The sequence below is a fragment of the Salmo salar genome, chromosome ssa27 (genome assembly GCF_905237065.1).
Source record: "Salmo salar chromosome ssa27, Ssal_v3.1, whole genome shotgun sequence".
In the NCBI taxonomy this organism is placed as follows: domain Eukaryota; kingdom Metazoa; phylum Chordata; class Actinopteri; order Salmoniformes; family Salmonidae; genus Salmo; species Salmo salar.
The window spans coordinates 26,180,952-26,199,802 of NC_059468.1; the positions used below are offsets into that span (position 1 = coordinate 26,180,952).

Below are 18,851 nucleotides of genomic sequence, written 5' to 3' on the forward strand. Positions count from 1 at the left end.
GGCAGTAGAGTTCTAATACTTATCAGACCAACCCACTGGCAGTAGAGTTCTAATGCTACCTAGACCAACCCACTGGCAGTAGAGTTCTAATACTTATCAGACCGACCCACTGGCAGTAGAGTTCTAATACTTATCAGACCGACACACTGGCAGTAGAGTTCTAATACTAATCAGACCGACCCACTGGCAGTAGAGTTCTAATACTTATCAGACCGACCCACTGTCATGGTTTCAGATAATCAGAAATGTGAAAAGTATCCTGCTTCATCTCAGTATCAAGTATTTTTTTGTCATTCAAGAGAATATGATTTTGTTTTCCAGAATGACCAAAACTCTCTCTCTCTCTCAATTCAATGTCAATTTAAGTGGCTTTATTGGCTTGGGAAACATCTCTCTCTCTCTCTCTCCAATGACCATAATCATTATATCATCTCTCCACCTCTCCTTTTTCTCATTCTCTCCATTACAGTTGCTAGTGGCTGAGCCTGGAGCCTGGGAGCCTAATGACCATGCTGTTGGCTCCTGTCTGTGTGCTTCTGCTGCTGGGAGGACGCGTCCTTGGGGGAGGCTACCCCCCCATGCCCCAGATGAAGTACATGCAGCCCATGATGAAGGGTCCCGTGGGACCCCCCTTCCGAGAGGGCAAGGGACAGTTCCTCGGTGAGTATGTGTGTACTGTATGTGTGTTTGTAGGTGTGTGTGTACTGTATATGTGTGTGTGTGTGTCTTTTTGGTTTTACTATCCTTGTAGGGACCAGAAGTCCTCACAAGGATAGTAAAACAAAGACATTTCGGATAATTGGGGACATTTCGCCAGTCCCCACAGGGAAAAATACTATTTTAGGCTTAGGGGTTAGGTTTAGGTTTACTGTTAGGGTTAGGTTAAGGGTTAGGTTTAGGGGTTAGGGAAAATAAATTTTGAGCGGGAACCAATTGTTTGCTCCCTGTCAGGGATTTCTTCGTCGTTTGACGATATGGCGAAATCATCATCGGAAAATGAGGACCAATATGCAGCAGAGTTGAGATAGTTCATTTTGAACATTTAATAAACTCAAAACGAACATACAAAAATAACAAAAACGAACTCACGATTTACAGACAGTCCTGTTAGGCTCACTCACGCTAAACAAGAAACAATCTCCCACAAATACACAGACAAACACACCCAACTAATATAGGACTTCCAATCAAAGGCAACACCACACAGCTGCCTTCAATTGGAAGTCCACCCCAATTAACCAAACATAGACATACAACCAGCTAGATCAACATAGAAATACGTAAACAAGGAACAGTGCCCAAAAACCCCGGAATACTTAAATCAAATGCCCTTTTAGGAAAAACACCACCCCGAACCACATAAACCAAATACCCTCAGCCACGTCCTGACCAAACTACAATAACAATTAACCCTTATACTGGCCAGGACGTGACACTCCCCACGAGGATTAGTAAAACAAATGTGTGTGTGTGTGAATGTGTATGTGTGTGCGTGCGTGCGTGTGCATGTGTGTGTGTGAAGTACGTCACCCAGTGTTAAAGGTATGCAGAGTGAACATATGCTAACATATGGAAATGTTTTAAGATGATCATATCATGGATCATTTAGCTAATTTTTGGACCCCTTTATGTAAAAAATAAAAAAAAGACAATCTAAAAAAACATGTGATCAAATATTGAATTTGTCCTTTATTACTATAGCCCGTTGATGAATAACGCATTCATAAATTCCCCAAAAATGTATCTAAGAAATAAGGTTTTGAAGTGTCTGTCCTATATTTAGGAGATATAAGAAATATATAAGAAAGCTCAGGAAGTATATATATATATACAGAACCAGTCAAAGGTTTGGACACACCTACTCATTCAAGGGCTTTTCTTTATTTTTACTATTTTCTACATTGTGGAATAATACTGAAGACATCACAACTATGAAATAACACATGAAATCATGTAGTTTGCAAAAAAGTGTTAAACAAATCAAAATATATTTTATATTTGAGATTAATCAAAGTAGGCACCCTTTGCTTTCATGAAAGCTTTGCACACTCTTGGCATTCTCTCAACCAGCTTCATGAGGTAGTCACCTGGAATGAATCTTAATTAACAGGTGTGTCTAGTTAATTTGTGGAATTTCTTTCCTTCTTAATTAATGCATTTGAGCCAACCAGTTCTCCTTTGCCTAGATAATCCATTCACCTGACAGATGTGGCATATCAAGAAGCTGATTAAACAGCATGATCATTAAATAGGTGCACCTTGTGCTGGGGACAATAAAAGGCCGCTGTGCAGTTTTGTCACACAACACAATGCTACAGATGTCCTAAGTTTTGAGGGAGCGTGCAATTGGCATGCTGACTGCACGAATGTCCATCAGAACTGTTGCCCGAGAATTAAATCTTAATTTCTCTTCCATAAACTGCCTCCAACATAATTTTTGAGAATTTGGCAGTACGTTCAACCAGACCTCCACATTCGGCTTCTTCACCTGCAGAATCATCTGAGACCAGCCACCTGGAAAGCTGATGAAAATGTGGGTTTGCACAACCAAAGAATTTCTGCACAAACTGTCAGAAAACGTCACAGGGAAGCTCATCAGCGTGCTCATAGTCCTCACCTGGGTCTTGACTTCACTGCAGTTCGGCGTCGTAACAACTTCAGTGGACAAATGATCAGCTTCAATGGCCACTGGCATGCTGGAGAAGTTTGCTCTTCACGGATGAATCCCGGTTTCAACTGTACCGAGCAGATGGCAGAAGGCGGCTTGTGGGCGAGCTGTTTTCTGATGTCAACAAACACAATTGCATTTTATTGATTGCAATTTAAATGCACAGAGATACCGTGACGAGATCCTGAGGCCCATTGTCGTGCCATTCATCCGCTGCCATAACCTCATGTTTCAGCATGATAATGCATAGCCTCATGTCGCAAGGATCTGTACACAATTCCTGGAAGCTGAAAATGTCCCAGTTCTTCTATGGCCTGCATACTCACCAGAGATGTCACCCACTGAGCAAGTTTGGGATGCTCAGGATCTCCGTGCAGGACAGTGTGTTAACATTCCCACCAATATCCAGAAACTTCACACAACCAATCAAGAGGAGTGTCACAACATTCCACAGGTCACAATCAACAACCTGATCAACTCTAAGTAACGATGGACGTCGTGGGTGTGGAGTCAGGCGCAGGAAACAAGAGCGTTACTATAGTGCTTTATTTGACGCACCACCAAAAAGAGTATTCACCCAAAATACAACAGGGCGTAATCAAAATACAAAGTCCCACACAAAAACACGTTCCACTACACAACACACAGTGTGAAAGAACGAAACAAGCCCGCACACAGAACAGGTGGAGAGACGGGCTTAAATACCCATCTAATAACTAAATAGAACACAGGTGCAACAAATAAAGGCAAAACCAACAGAAAAGGAAAAAGGGATCGGTGGCAGCTAGTAGGCCAGTGACGACGACCGCCGAGCGCCACCCGAACAGGGATAGGACTCACCCTCGGCAGGAGTCGTGACAGTACCCCCCCGACGCGCGGCTCCCGCAGCGCACCGACACCGGCCTCGGGGACGACCCGGAGGGCGAGGCGCAGGGTGATCCGGGTGGAGGCGATGGAAATCCCTCAACAGTGATGGATCCTGTATGTCCCCCACCGGCACCCAGCACCTCTCCTCCGGGCCGTACCCCTCCCAGTCCACGAGGTACTGCAGGCCCCTCACCCGGCGTCTTGAGTCCAGAATGGTACGTACTGTATACACCGGGGACCCCTCGATGTCCAGAGGGTGCGGAGGGACCTCCGGCACCTCACCGTCTTGTAAGGGACCAGCTACCACTGGCCTGAGTGGAGACACATGAAACAAGGGGTTAATACAATAATAAGAAGGGAGTTTTAATCTGTAACACACCTCGTTTATTCTCCTCAGGACTTTGAAGGTCCCTACACGCTGTGGACCCAGCTTCTGGCAGGGCAGGCGGAGGGGCAGGTTTCGGGTCGAGAGCCAGACCCTATCCCCCGGTTGGAATAAGGGGGCCTCACTGAGGTGGCGGTCAGCGCTCCTCTTCTGCCGTCCCCCTGCTTGTTTAAGGGCCTCCTGGACAGCCCTCCAGGTCTCCTTGGAGCGCTGCACCCAATCCTCCACCGCAGGAGCCTCTGTCTAACTCTGATGCCACGGTGCCAGGACCGGCTGGTCGCCTAACACACACTGAAATGGCGACATGTTAGTGGATGAGTGACGGAGTGACGGAGTGAGTTTTGTGCCAGTTCGGCCCAAGGTATGTACCTGGACCACTCCCCTGGCCGGTCCTGGCAGTACGACCGCAGAAACCTACCCACCACCTGGTTCACTCTCTCCACCTGCCCATTGCTCTCGGGGTGATAACCGGAGGTCAAGCTGACCGAGACCCCCAGGCGCTCCATAAATGCCCTCCATACACGGGACGTGAACTGGGGACCCCGATCAGAAACGATGTCCTCCGGCACCCCGTAGTGCCGGAAGACATGGGTGAATAGAGCTTCCGCAGTCTGCAGGGCCGTAGGGAGACTGGGCAACGGGAGGAGACGGCAGGACTTAGAGAACCGATCCACCACCACCAGAACCGTCGTATTCCCCTGAGACGGGGGAAGATCGGTAAGGAAGTCCACCGACAGGTGAGACCACGGCCTTTGTGGAACAGGGAGGGGTTGTAACGTCCCTCTTGGAAAGTGCCTAGGAGCCTTACTCTGGGCGCATACCGAACAGGAAGAGACATAAAACCTCACGTCCTTAGCCAAGGTGGGCCACCAGTACTTCGCCCTAAGGCCTAGCACTGTCCTCGCCACCCCAGGATGACCCGACGAGGGTAGTGTATGAGCCCATCGAATCAATTGATCACGGACACCAAGCGGAACGTACTTAGGGCCTGCGGGACAGTTAGAGGGCGCAGGCTCTACCTGTAGCGCCCGCTCGATGTCCGCGTCCACCTCCCATACCACCGGTGCGACCAGCTTAGAGGCTGGAAGGATGGGAGTAGGATCGATGGGCCGATCCTCAGTGTCATAAAGACGGGACAGCGCATCGGCCTTGGTGTTCATGGAACCTGGTCTATATGAAATAGTGAACTGAAATCGGGTGAAGTACATGGCCCACCGTGCCTGACGCGGGTTCAGTCTCCTGGCTGCCCGGATATACTCCAGGTTCCGGTGGTCAGTCCAGATGAGAAAAGGGTGTCTAGCCCCCTCAAGCCAGTGTCTCCACATGGTCAGAGCCCTGACCACAGCCAACAGCTCCCGGTCCCCCACATCATAGTTGCGCTCCACCGGACTGAGCTTCCTGGAAAAGAAAGCACAGGGGCGGAGTTTCGGTGGAGTACCCGAGCGCTGAGATAGCACGGCCCCCACCCCAGCCTCGGACGCGTCCACCTCCACTATGAATGATAAGGAGGGGTCCGGGTGCGCCAACACAGGCGCATCAGTGAACAGTACCTTCAACTGGGTGAAAGCTCTGTCTGCCTCTGTCGACCACCGTAAACGCACCGGCCCCCCTTCAGCAGTGAGGTAATGGGAGCCGCTACTTGGCCAAAACCCCGGATAAACTTCCGGTAGTAATTGGCAAATCCCAAGAACCGCTGCACTTCCTTCACCGTGGTTGGAGTCGGCCAATTACGCACGGCCTTAACGCGGTCACACTCCATCACCATCCCCGAGGTGGAAATGCGATAACCCAGGAAGGAGACGGCTCGTTTGGAGAACTCACACTTCTCAGCCTTGACGTATAGGTCATGCTCCAGCAGTCTCCCAAGCACCCTGCGCACCAGGGACACATGCTCGGCACAGGTGGCGGAGTAAATCAGGATATTGTCGATATACACTATCACGCCCCGCCCATGCAGGTCCCTGAGAATCTCATCCACAAAGGATTGAAAGACGGCTGGAGCATTCTTCAACCCATACGGCATGACGAGGTACTCATAGTGGCCCGATGTGGTACTAAATGCGGTTTTCCACTCGTCTCCCTCCCGAATACGCACCAGATTTTACGCGCTCCTGAGATCCAGTTTCGTGAAAAAACGCGCTCCGTGAAATGATTCCACAGCCGTAGCGATGAGAGGTAGTGGGTAACTGAACCCCACTGTAATGGAATTGAGACCTCTATAATCAATGCACAGACGCAGACCTCCCCCCTTTTTCTTCACGAAAAAGAAACTCGAGGAGACGGGTGAAATGGAGGCCGAATGTACCCCTGTCCCAGAGATTCCGTGACATATGTCTCCATAGCCAACGTCTCCTCCTGGGACAATGGGTACATGTGACTCTTGGGAAGCGCAGCGTTTACTTGGAGGTTTATTGCACAATCCCCCTGTCGATGAGGTGGTAATTTAGTCGCCTTCTTCTTACAGAAGGCGAGAGCCAAATCGGCATACTCAGGGGGAATGCGCACAGTGGAAACCTGGTCTGGACTCTCCATCGACGTGGCACCGATGGAAACTCCCAGACACCTACCTGAACACTCCTCTGAACACCCCTGGAGAACCCCCTGTTTCCACAAAATCTTGGGATTGTGACTGGCCAGCCAAGGCAGCCCCAGCACCACCGGAAACTCAGGTGAATCTATAAGGAAGAAACTAATTCACTCCTTATGATTCCCCTGCGTTACCATGTCCAGTGGCACCGTGGTCTCCCTGACCAGCCCTGACCCTAATGGCCGGCTATCTAAGGAGTGCACGGGGAAGGGGGAATCTAACGGCACCAGTGGAACTTCCAGCTTGAGGGTGAGTCCGCGATCCATAAAGTTCCCCGCTGCGCCTGAATCGACTAGCGCCTTATGCTGGGAACAGGGAGAAAAATCAAGAAAAAAAATGTAAACAAACATGTGACCAACAGAGGGTTCTGGGTGAGGTTGGTGCTGACTCACCTGGGGTGAACGAGGAGTGTTCTGCCTGCCCTCTCGACTCCCAGAGGGACCCCCCCCCCAGCACCGGTCGGCCGTGTGTCCTCGGTGACCACAATTGGTGCAGGAGGAGCGCCCTCCTCCGGTTCCCTTAGATGCGGTCCCTCCTAGCTCCATGGGAATGGGCGTGGGAGGGCTAGGAAGTGGAACTGACAGGACCCTTTCTGAACGCCCGCGGGCAGCCATCAGATTGTCCAGTTGGATGGACATGTCAATCAGTTCATCCAGGGATAGTGTAGTTTCCCGACACGCTAGCTCCCTGCGGACATCCTCCCGGAGGCTGCACCGGTAATGATCCATTAGGGCCCTGTCGTTCCACCCGGCCCCTGCAGCCAAGGTCCGGAACTCCAGAGCAAAGTCTTGCGCGCTCCACGTCTCCTGCCTAAGATGAAACAGTCGCTCACCCGCCGCCTGGCCTTCTGGAGAGTGTTCGAATACGGCCCGGATATGGCGGGTGAACTCAGGGTAGTTCTTCTTCGCTGAGTCGCAGCCATTCCATACAGTGTTGGCCCATTCCAACGCTCGGCCCGTCAGGCAGGACACGAGGAGGCTCACACTCTCCTCTCCCGAGGGAGTCAGCCTCATGGTAGCCAGGTATAAATCAATCTGTAGCAGAAACCCCTGGCACCCTGCTGCTGCTCCATCGTACTCCCTCGGGAGTACGGCCAAACCGTTGGGATGCTACAGAGGTTTTCGTGAGAAGACCTGACAAACACCGCAGTAGGTCGGCCACCTTCTACTGCAGATGGATTGAGACGCAGCCCAAGCTGATATCTCTATCTTAAACTGACGGATTTTGATGGGCTTTTTTTGTTGTGTTATTTAGATTGGCACAGTGGAGAGTCAAAAGACTCTTAAGGATTAACCTATAGCTTTAACCTTACATAGAAGCCTCTGCCTGTATAAGCCACAGCCATGATTGAATGCATATGAATGCTAAGATGTGCCTCGCAGCTTCTGTGTTGAGTGGCTTTTGGAAGCTCAGGGTCAAAAATATAGACTAAATGTATAGCTGTCATGCCCTGACCTGAGAGAGCCATTTTTCTCTGTTTGGTTAGGTCAGGGTGTGACATGGGGTGGGCATTCTATGTGTCATATATCTATGTTTTTTTTTCTTTGATTGGCCTAGTAGGGTTTCCAATCAGAGGCAGCTGTCTATCGTTGTCTCTGATTGGGAATCATACTTAGGCAGCCCTTTTTCCCTCCTTCAGTGTGGGATCTTGTTTTTTTGCTCAGTGAAGTCTGCAGAACGTGACGTTCGTGTTTCTTTGTTTATTGTTTTGTATTAGTGTTCTGAATATAATAATAAATATTTATCATGAGCACTCAACACGCTGCACCTTGGTCTACTCCTTACGACGAACGTCACAATAGCAGAGAGATGAGACAATAAAAGAGATGAGAAGGGAAAAGATGAGGAGCATGTGAAAAGAGGAGGAGCATGGGAAAAGAGGAGGAACATGGGAAAAGAGGAGGAGCATGGAAAAAGAGGAGGAACATGGGAAAAGAGGAGGAGCATGGGAAAAGAGGAGGTGCATGGAAAAAGAAGAGGAACATGGGAAAAGAGGAGGCGCATGGAAAAAGAGGAGGAACATGGGAAAAGAGGAGGAGCATGGGAAAAGAGGAGGTGCATGGGAAAAGAGGAGAAGCATGGGAAAAGAAGGGTTGCATGGGAAAATAGGATGAGCATGGGAAAAGAGGAGGAGCATGAGAAAACAGGAGGAGCATGGGAAAAGAGGAGGAGCATGGGAAAAGAGGAGGAGCATGGGAAAAGAAGCGGAGCATGGAAAAAGAAGAGGAACATGGGAAAAGAGGAGGAGCATGGAAAAAGAGGAGGAACATGGGAAAAGAGGAGGAGCATGGGAAAAGAGGAGGAACATGGGAAAAGAAGAGGAACATGGGAAAATAGGATGAGCATAGGAAAATAGGATGAGCATGGGAAAAGAAGAGGAGCATGGGAAAAGAAGAGGAACATGGGAAAAGAAGAGAAACATGGGAAAATAGGATGAGCATAGGAAAATAGGATGAGCATGGGAAAAGAAGAGGAGCATGGGAAAAGAAGAGGAGCATGGGAAAAGAAGAGGAGCATGGGAAAAGAGGAGGAACATGGGAAAAAAGCAGGAGCATGGGAAAAAAGGAGGAGCATGGGAAAAGAGGATGAGCATGGGAAAAGTGGAGAGGAGGCACTAGAGGAGGGGATGGAGAGAAGAAAGTGGAAGGAGAGGAGAGGGAGAAGTAGGTCTGTGAATGGAAATTGGATGATTAGAAATAGGGATATGTTGATGATGACAGAGCCAAAGAGAACTTTACGTTCCCTGACAGTGAAAGTGAGGGTGACAATGTTCTAGGAAAACAGAGAGATAAATTAGATAAAAGAAAGGAGCCAACGCTCCCCATATCTTTCATTGTTGACAGAGATGCTAAAAGTTCAGCACTTTGATTACAATGGTTAGCATGTGTAGGATGTAAACTGTAAATGTAAGCAAAGCAATGATGGTTTTCCCTAATTTCTTACAAATTGTGAGTTCAGATAGAGTTCTCTCACTCAGTTCAACTCAATATTGTCACGCCCTGGCCATAGAGAGGTTTTTGTTCTCTATTTTGGTTAGGCCAGGGTGTGACTAGGGTGGGCATTCTATGTCCTTTTTTCTAGGTTTTGTATTTCTTTGTTTTGGCCGGGTATGGTTCTCAATCAGGGACAGCTGTATATCGTTGTCTCTGATTGGGAGCCATACTTAGGCAGCCTGTTTTCCTTTGGGTTTTGTGGGTGGTTAATTTCTGTTTAGTGTTGCTAACCTGACAGAACTGTTTGGCTGTCGGGTTTTGTTTCTTTGTTTATTGTGTTCTCAGTAAAATAAATACATGATGAGCACGCAACACGCTGCACCTTGGTCTACTCCATTTGACAGCCGTTACAGAACCACCCACCAAAAGAAGACCAAGCAGTGTGGATTGGAGCACCGGGAAGAAGGATGGACATGGGAGTCGGAATGTCGATTCTGAGAGGACAAGTTAAGGGAGCTACGGGAGTCTGAGAGGCAGCCCCCCAAAAAAATCTGGGAGGGGGGGGGCTGCGGGCACACGGGAGATTGGCGAAGTCAGGCAATAGACCTGAGCCATCTCCCCATGCTTACCGTGGGGAGCGGTTGACGTGGAGAGCACCGTGCTATGCGGAAGTGCGCACGGTCTTGCCCATCCACACGCACAGTCCGGTGCGGTCGATACCAGCCCCCCGCAAGTGCCGTGCTAGAGTTGGCACTCAGCCAGGGAGAAGTGCGCCGGCGCAGCACATCTGGCCACCAGTGCGTCTCCTAGGTCCAGCCTACCCTGCGCCTGCTCTACGCACGGCAGCCATCATTCCCCAGCACAGCCCAGTTCGCCCTGTGCCAGCACTTCGCCCGTGCCGGGCTACAGTGACAAGTCAGCCAGGACGGGTTGTGCAGGCCGTGCGCTGCAGACCTCCAGTGCGTCCCCAGGACCCGGTCTATCCTGTGCCTGCTCCCAGAGCCAGGCCTCCTGCATGTCTCCCCAGCCTGGTGAGTCCTGTGCCTGCGCCCAGAGCCAGGCCTCCTGCAAGTCTCCTCAGCCTGGTGAGTCCTGTGCCTGCTCCCAGAGCCAGGCCTCCTGCATGTCTCCCCAGCCTGGTGAGTCCTGTGCCTGCTCCCAGAGGCAGGCCTCCTGCATGTCTCCCCAGTCTGGTGAGTCCTGTGCCTGCTCCCAGAGCCAGCCGTCCTGCATGTCTCCCCAGCCCGCCTGTCCGGAGCTGCCAGAGTCGCACGCCTGTCCGGAGCTGCCAGAGTCGCCCGCCAGTCCGGAGCTACCAGAGTCGCCCGCCAGTCCGGAGCTACCAGAGTCGCCCGCCAGTTCGGAGCTGCCAGAGTCGCCCGCCAGTCCGGAGCTGCCAGAGTCGCCCGCCAGTCCGGAGCTGCCAGAGTCGCCCGCCAGTCCGGAGCTGCCAGAGTCGCCCGCCTGTCCGGGGCCCGCTGCGAGGGTCCCCACTCCAGAGGCGCCACCTAAGTGGGCCAAGCCGAAGGTGGAGTGGGGTCCACGTCCCGCACCAGAGCCGCCGCCGTACAGAAGGCCCACCCGGACCCTCCCCTTTAGAGTCAGGTTTTGCGGCCGGAGTCCGCACCTTTGGGGGGGTACTGTCACGCCCTGGCCATAGAGAGGTTTTTGTTCTCTATTTTGGTTAGGCCAGGGTGTGACTAGGGTGGGCATTCTATGTCCTTTTTTCTAGGTTTTGTATTTCTTTGTTTTGGCCGGGTATGGTTCTCAATCAGGGACAGCTGTATCTTGTTGTCTCTGATTGGGAGCCATACTTAGGCAGCCTGTTTTCCTTTGGGTTTTGTGGGTGGTTAATTTCTGTTTAGTGTCGCCAACCTGACAGAACTGTTTGGCTGTCGGGTTTTATTTCTTTGTTTATTGTGTTCTCAGTAAAATAAATACATGATGAGCACTCAACACGCTGCGCCTTGGTCTACTCCATTTGACAGCCATTACAAATATACACTCCCAATATAGTTACCCTGCTTTGTTATAGCAGTCTTTACCAACATATTATAACCTTAGCTATTGATCTATCCAAATCCATTTTCTTGTATTTCAATCCCAATTGAGGTTGCCAGTAGCATTTCGCTGCCTCGCCCAGATGGCCAGTAGTACCTCATGATCTACAGTATATACAGTAAAATATCCAAACATCGTTTCAACAGTACAAAGTACTAGTAGGACAAAATATCATCAGAAACAGACATTAAAGAGTGACTGCCCCTAAAAAGCAACTTCTTGTTTTGAAAGCGACCTATGTGGCATTGATATGAGTCAAAAACAGATATTATAGTGCAAAAATTTACTACAAAGTGTAAATAGGATCATTTTGAACATGAAGTCAGTTTCATCTTAAACTGAGATTTGCGAGATTATAGGAAAAAATGATTAGTACTGTAACAGTTTTCCTTGGGTTTATTTCAATCCTGCCCACATCTGGCAGAACTCAACCCACTGGACCCAGACGTCAATTCAATGTCTATTCCACGTTGGTTCAATGTAATTTCATTGAAATGACGTGGAAACAATGTTGATTCAATCAGTATGTGCCCAGTGGGAAGTAATCATCAATTCGGCGCCCAGCTGCAAGTTCAGCCCCCCTTAAAAAAAAACATCCCACACAGTGAAGAAACAGTATAAAACATCTATATATCTATTTCTCCCTCAACTCCGTCCAGGTTGTATATTTGATATGGAGGTCATCCCAGATTGAGACAGGACAGACACATATATTTGTGTTGTAATGCCTTTGCTTTATTTGTCCTTCGTGGGCAGTAAAAATGCTCAGAGGAAACTGTGGCTCCTTGCTCTCTCTGGGTCTAGTAGGACTTGGCAGGTCTTCAATAGGTCTGATGGGGTTCTGATTGCCACTGTTTACTGAGCTCCTCTGGGCTCCGCTAGGCTCTGCACTGTGTTTGTGTGTGTGTTGGTGTGTGTGAGTGTGTGTGAAGGATCTGGTAGGCCTTGTTCCTCCCACCATCTGGTTGCTGTTACCAGTGATTTTCACGTAGACTAAGACAGTCAGGCACTGTGTTTGTGTATGTGTGTGCGAGAGGGAGATGGAGAAGAGGAGACAGAAAGTGAGGGAGAGAGAGCGAGAGAAAGAGATATATAAAGACAGATTCTATAGATGTTTGTGCATGGATGTCCCTTCATATGCCTCTCTCTTTCGCTCTCGCTCTCTCTGTTGTTATGTAATGCGTTAGTGAGAGTGCTGCGTTAGTGAGACGCAGGCATGTGCGTCTCCAGCCAGGTCACACGTGATACAAGTCAGTATCCGACGTCCATCCATGTCTGAGGACGTCGGGAGATTATGTGGAAACCTGCCACTAGGGGCAACAGTGAGCATTGTTATCTTCAAGTAGGTTTCGGTATTGCTAAAGTATTGTGGACGGGGATGGCAGATGGCGTAAACACTTGCCTCTGATTACAAAGGTTGCAAGTTTGAAATCCAGCAATAGAAAGTTTTTTGTGTGTTTTTTAAAAGTCTATCCCAACCCTTAACCCTTACCATTTGGAGTTAATGCCTAACCTTAAGATTTCAGGGGTTAATGCCTAACGTTAACTTTTATACAATTTGGCGTTTGCAATAACTTCGAAATTTGAGGAACATGGATGAATGTCTTATTCTGACATGAGACTGTGAGAACTAGTTGTGCGTTTCACAATGTTTTTCCCCCACAGAGGAGCTAAACAAACAGTAGCCTAACGACCAGTGGTTTCTCTGTCAGCTTCCCATAACCAAACTTGCCCCCAACCATGTACCATATTTCATGTCGAGTGCCTTTTGAACCGAGAGTCACTCAACATATCGTAGATCAGTTTATTCTATGGGGGACAAGGGGCCCTAGCTACCTCAGAACAATTTCCTTTCATGACAGGCATGTTTTCAACATCTCACCATGAAATGTTGTTTGAGAAAAGCAAATCCCAGTTGTCAAAATCAAAGAAAATTCCTGGGGAGAATGTCCATTCCCATGTCCATGAACATAGGCTACCTGAAGTTATGGCATGAGGTGGATCCTGTGCCAGCATAAAGCAGGCCTGTACCCTGCTTTAAGAGTTTAATGATGGATTGGGATCAACAAGTGGTAGCCTTGATCAGCTATGCTGAACCTTAACACACTTGTTGTTGTCTTTGGGAGCCTAGTTCAAATGGCATGCAGCTACCTCCACCTAGTGGCCATGAGACTACATTTCATTTGCATAACCTTATGCACAATTAAAATAGGCATAACTGGGAAATCAAAACCCTTTAGTATTGCTCAATAGTTAATAGCTGTATATAAGTAAATGTATGTAAAACATTGCCAACAAACCATTTTGATGATGTTTAAAGGGGCAATCTGTGGTTCAAACAACAAAGCGGTCACCCGCCATTGATTTGGGAAATAGCTCAGGGATGAGGCTGGAGAAATGTAAATTCATAAACAGGGCTATGGATGCAAAGAATGGCCATCCATTAAATCCAAATTACAGTTTTAACCATGTTTTGAGGCTAACAGTGTTTGTTTAGCTACAATTACATTGTTTATCAACAAAGGAGTAAAACAAGCGTATATTTTGGGTTCTGATGGGTTATGACAGTTGAACTAAGCTCATGAGGCATTTATAAATTATATTTCTCAAGAATCAATGGGTATGTGACTTCATAAAGTATTCATACCCCATTTTGTTGTGTTACAGTCTGAATTCAAAATGGATGGAATTTATTTTTCTCTTTCCCATCTACACAGAATACCCCATAATACCAAAGTAAAAACATGTTATTTAAAATGTTTGCAATTTTATTGAAAAAGAAATACAGAAATATCTCATATCTCAGAAAAAAACTATTTCATCCATTTTGAATTCCCGCTGTAATAAAACAAAATGTGGAATAAGTCAAGGGGTATGAATACTTCTGAAGGCATTGTATATCAAGAATTAAAAACTCCAACAATGGATGTAGGAATCACAGATTACCCTTTAATAAATGTACGTCAAAACTCAAATTTCTCATCAACGTTGATGAATGGGATTTTTGTTGTTTTCAAATCCATGTGCCCAGTTATAAACTACTGGTAGCCTACTTAATGTGTTTGCTAAACCCTCCCACCAAACCAAGTGTTGATCTAAGGTACTGTGGCTCAAAGTTTGTCAGAAAAACAACAACTGTCCAGCTGTTGAATAACCATCCACCCTCGATATTAGTTGGCTGTGAACTCTGCCTTTTAATGATCAAAAATGATGTACACTACCAGTCAAAAGTTTGGACACACCTACTCATTCATTTTTCTTTATTTTTACTATTTTCTACATTGTAGAATAATAGTGAAGACATCAAAACTATGAAATAACACATATGGAATCATGTAGTAACCAAAGAAGTGTTAAACAAATGAAAATATATTTGAGATTCATCAAAGTAGCCACCCTTTGCCTTGATGACAGCTTTGCACACTCTTGGCATTCTCTCAACCAGCTTCATGAGCTTGAAATGCACCTGGATTGCATTTCAATTAACAGGTGTGCCTCGTTAAAAGTACATTGTGAAATTTCTGTCCTTCTTAATGCATTTGAGCAAATCAGTTGTGTTGTGACAAGGTAGGGGTGGTATACAGAAGATAGCCCTATTTGGTATAAAAAGCAAGTCCATATTGTGGCAAGAACAGCTCAAATAAGCAAAGAGAAATGACAGTCCATCATGACTTTAAGACATGAAGGTCAGTCCCAAAAACCATCAAGCGATATGATGAAACTGGCTCTCATGAGGACCGCCACAGGAAAGGAAGACCCAGAGTTTCCTCTGCTGCAGAGGATAAGTTCATTAGAGTTAACTGCACCTCAGATTGTAGCCAAAATAAATGCTTCACAGAGTTCAGGTAACAGACACATCTCAACATCGACTGTTCAGAGGAGACTGTGTGAATCAGGCCTTCATGAATGAATTGCTGCAAAGAAACCACTATTAAAAGGACACCAATGTGAAGAAAAGACTTGATTGGGCCAAGAAACACGAGCAATGGACATTAGACTGGTGGAAATCTGTCCTTTGGTCTGATGAGTCCAAATTTGAGATTTTTGGTTCCAACCGCTGTGTCTTTGTGAGACGTGGTGTGGGTGAACGGATGATCTCCGCATGTGTGGTTCCCACCATGAAGCATGGAGGAGAAGGTGTGATGGTGTGGGAGTGCTTTGCTGGTGACACTGTCTGTGATTTATTTAGAATTCAAGACACACTTAAACAGCATGGCTACCACAGCATTCTGCAGCGATATGCCATCCCATCTGGTTTGTGCTTAGAAGGACTATAATTTTTCAACAGGACAATGACCAAAAACTCGCCTCCAGGCTGTGTAAGGGCTATTTGACCAATGAGAGTGATGGAGTGCTGCATCAGATGACCTGGCCTCCACAATCACCTGACTTCAACCCAATTGAGATGGTTTGGGATAAGTTGCACCTCAGAGTGAAGGAAAAGCAGCCAACACGTGCCCAGCATAGTTGGAACTCCTTCAAGACTGTTGGAAAAGCATTCCACATGAAGCTGGTTGAGAGAATGCCAAGACTGTGCAAAGCTGTCATCAAGCCTTCCCTGTAGCTCAGTTGGTAGAGCATGGTGTTTGCAACGCCAGGGTTGTGGGTTCAATTCCCACGGGGGGCCAGCAAAAAAGTTTATGAAATGTATGCATTCACTACTGTAAGTCGCTCTGGATAAGAGTGTCTGCTAAAAATGACTAAAATGTAAAGGCAAATGTTGGGTACTTTAAAGAATCTGAAATATAAAATATATTTTGATTTGTTTAACACTTGTTTGGTTACTACATGATATGTGTTATTTAATAGTTTTGTGGTCTTCACTATTATTCTACATTGTAGAAAATAGTAAATATAAAGAAAACCCCTTGAATGAGTAGGTGTGTCCAAACTTTTGACTGGTACTGTATATCCAGGACATTCAATTTGAAAATATATCAATCCATTACATCATATGAGCTATTCTACTTTCTGGATTGTTATTGATGACCCTGATGACCCTATGCCTAGGCCTTGCTCGACCCCAGCGACCTGCTTTGTCCAGGGCTCAGAACATAGTATGCCTGTAGGTCACACACTACTCTGACCCACTCTACACTGAGGTTACGCACTACTCTGACCCACTCTACACTGAGACTACACACTACTCTGACCCACTCTACACTGAGACGACACACTACTCTGACCCACTCTACACACTAATAACCCAGTCATAGTTAACACAGTCACAGTTGACCCAGTTGTAGTTAACTCAGTCATAGCAGTCATAGCTAACCAAGTCATGGTTGACCTAGTCATAGTTAAACCAGTCATAGTTATTGTTAACCCAGTAATAGCAGTCATAGTTAACCCAGTCATAGTTGACCTAGTCATGATTAACCCAGTCATATTTAACCCAGCCATAGTTAACCCAGCCATAGTTAACCAGGTCATATTTAACCCGGTCATAGTCGACCCGGTCATAGTCGACCCAGTCATAGTCGACCCAGTCATAGTCGACCCAGTCATAGTCGACCCAGTCATAGTTAACCCAGTCATAGTTGACTCAGTCATAGTCGACCCAGTCATAGTTGACCCAGTCATAGTTAACCCAGTCATAGCAATCATAGTTAACCCAGTCATAGTTGACCTAGTCATAGTTAACACAGTCACAGTTGACCCAGTTGTAGTTAACTCAGTCATAGCAGTCATAGCTAACCAAGTCATGGTTGACCTAGTCATAGTTAACCCAGTCATAGTTATTGTTAACCCAGTAATAGCAGTCATAGTTAACCCAGTCATGATTAACCCAGTCATGATTAACCCAGTCATAGTTAACCCAGCCATAGTTAACCCAGCCATAGTTAACCAGGTCATATTTAACCCGGTCATGGTCGACCCGGTCATGGTCGACCCGGTCATGGTCGACCCAGTCATGGTCGACCCAGTCATGGTCGACCCAGTCATAGTTGACCCAGTCATAACAAGCTACATCAGACAACTAAATACAAACTCTTCCCTGTCACAAGTTGACCTCTGGCCGATGTCCTAAATGGACGCACACACTGTATATGAAGCAGATCACCATAGTCCCTGTGCCCAAGAACATAAAGGCAACCTACCTAAATTACTACAGGCCCGTAGCACCCACGTCCGTAGCCATGAAGTGCTTTGAAAGGCCACCATTATCCCAGAAACCCTAGACCCACTCCAATTTGCATACTGCCCAAACAGATCCACAGATGATGCAATCTCTATTGCACTCCACACTGCCCTTTCCCACCTGGACAAAAGGAACACTTATGTGAGAATGCTATTCATTGACTACAGCTAAGCGATCAACACCATAGTACCCTCAAAGCTCATCACTAAGCTAAGGATCCTGGGACTAAACACCTCCCTCTGCAACTGGATCCTGGACTTCCTGACGGGCCGGCCCCAGGTGGTGAGGGTAGGTAACAACACATCTGCCACACTGATTCTCAACACTGGAGCTCCCCAGGGGTGCGTGCTCAGTCCCCTCCTGTACTCCCTGTTCACCCACGACTGCATGGCCAGGCACGACTCCAACACCATCATTACGTTTGCAGACGACACAACAGTGGTAGGCCTGATCACCGACAACGACGAGACAGCCTATAGGGAGGAGGTCAGAGACCTGGCCGGGTGGTGCCAGAATAACAACCTATCCCTCAACGTAACCAAGACCTAGGAGATGATTGTGGACTACAGGAAAAGGAGCACTGAGCATGACCCCATTCTCATCGACGGGGCTGTAGTGGAGCAGGTTGAGAGCTTCAAGTTCCTTGGTGTCCACATCAAGAACAAACTAGAATGGTCCAAACACACCAAGACAGTCGTGAAGAGGGCACGACAAAGCCTATTCCCTCTCAGGAAACGAAAAAGATTTGGCATGGGTCCTGAGATCCTCAAAAGGTTCTACAGCTGCAACATCGAGAGCATCCTGACTGGTTGCATCACTGCCTGGTACGGCAATTGCTCGGCATCTGACCGCAAGGAACTACAGAGGGTAGTGCTTACGGCCCATCACTGGGGCTAAGCTGCCTGCCATCCAGGACCTCTACACCAGGCGGTGTCAGAGGAAGGCCCTAAAAATTGTCAAAGACCCCAGCTACCCCAGTCATAGACTGTTCTCTCTACTACTACATGGTACGCGGTACCGGAGTGCCAAGTAGGACAAAAAGGCTTCTCAACAGTTTTTACCCCCAAGCCATAAGACTCCTGAACAGGTAATCAAATGGCTACCCGGACTATTTGCATTGTGTGCCCCCCCCAACCCCTCTTTTACACTGCTGCTACTCTCTGTTTATCATATATGCATAGTCACTTTAACTATACATTCATGTACAT

The 18,851-nt window shown here is 47.5% G+C and overlaps 1 protein-coding gene across 1 annotated transcript in view; it reads left to right on the forward strand.

Annotated features, from left to right (window-relative positions):
- The window catches only part of LOC106588826 (collagen alpha-2(VIII) chain), a 106,224-nt gene that overhangs the window by 79,904 nt on the left and 7,469 nt on the right, over nucleotides 1–18,851 (forward strand). Inside the window, exon 2 of the mRNA XM_014178286.2 lies at nucleotides 470–660. Within this exon, the coding sequence (XP_014033761.1) occupies nucleotides 504–660 (157 nt within the window). The 5' untranslated portion in view covers nucleotides 470–503. The remainder of the gene's footprint in view (nucleotides 1–469; nucleotides 661–18,851) is intronic.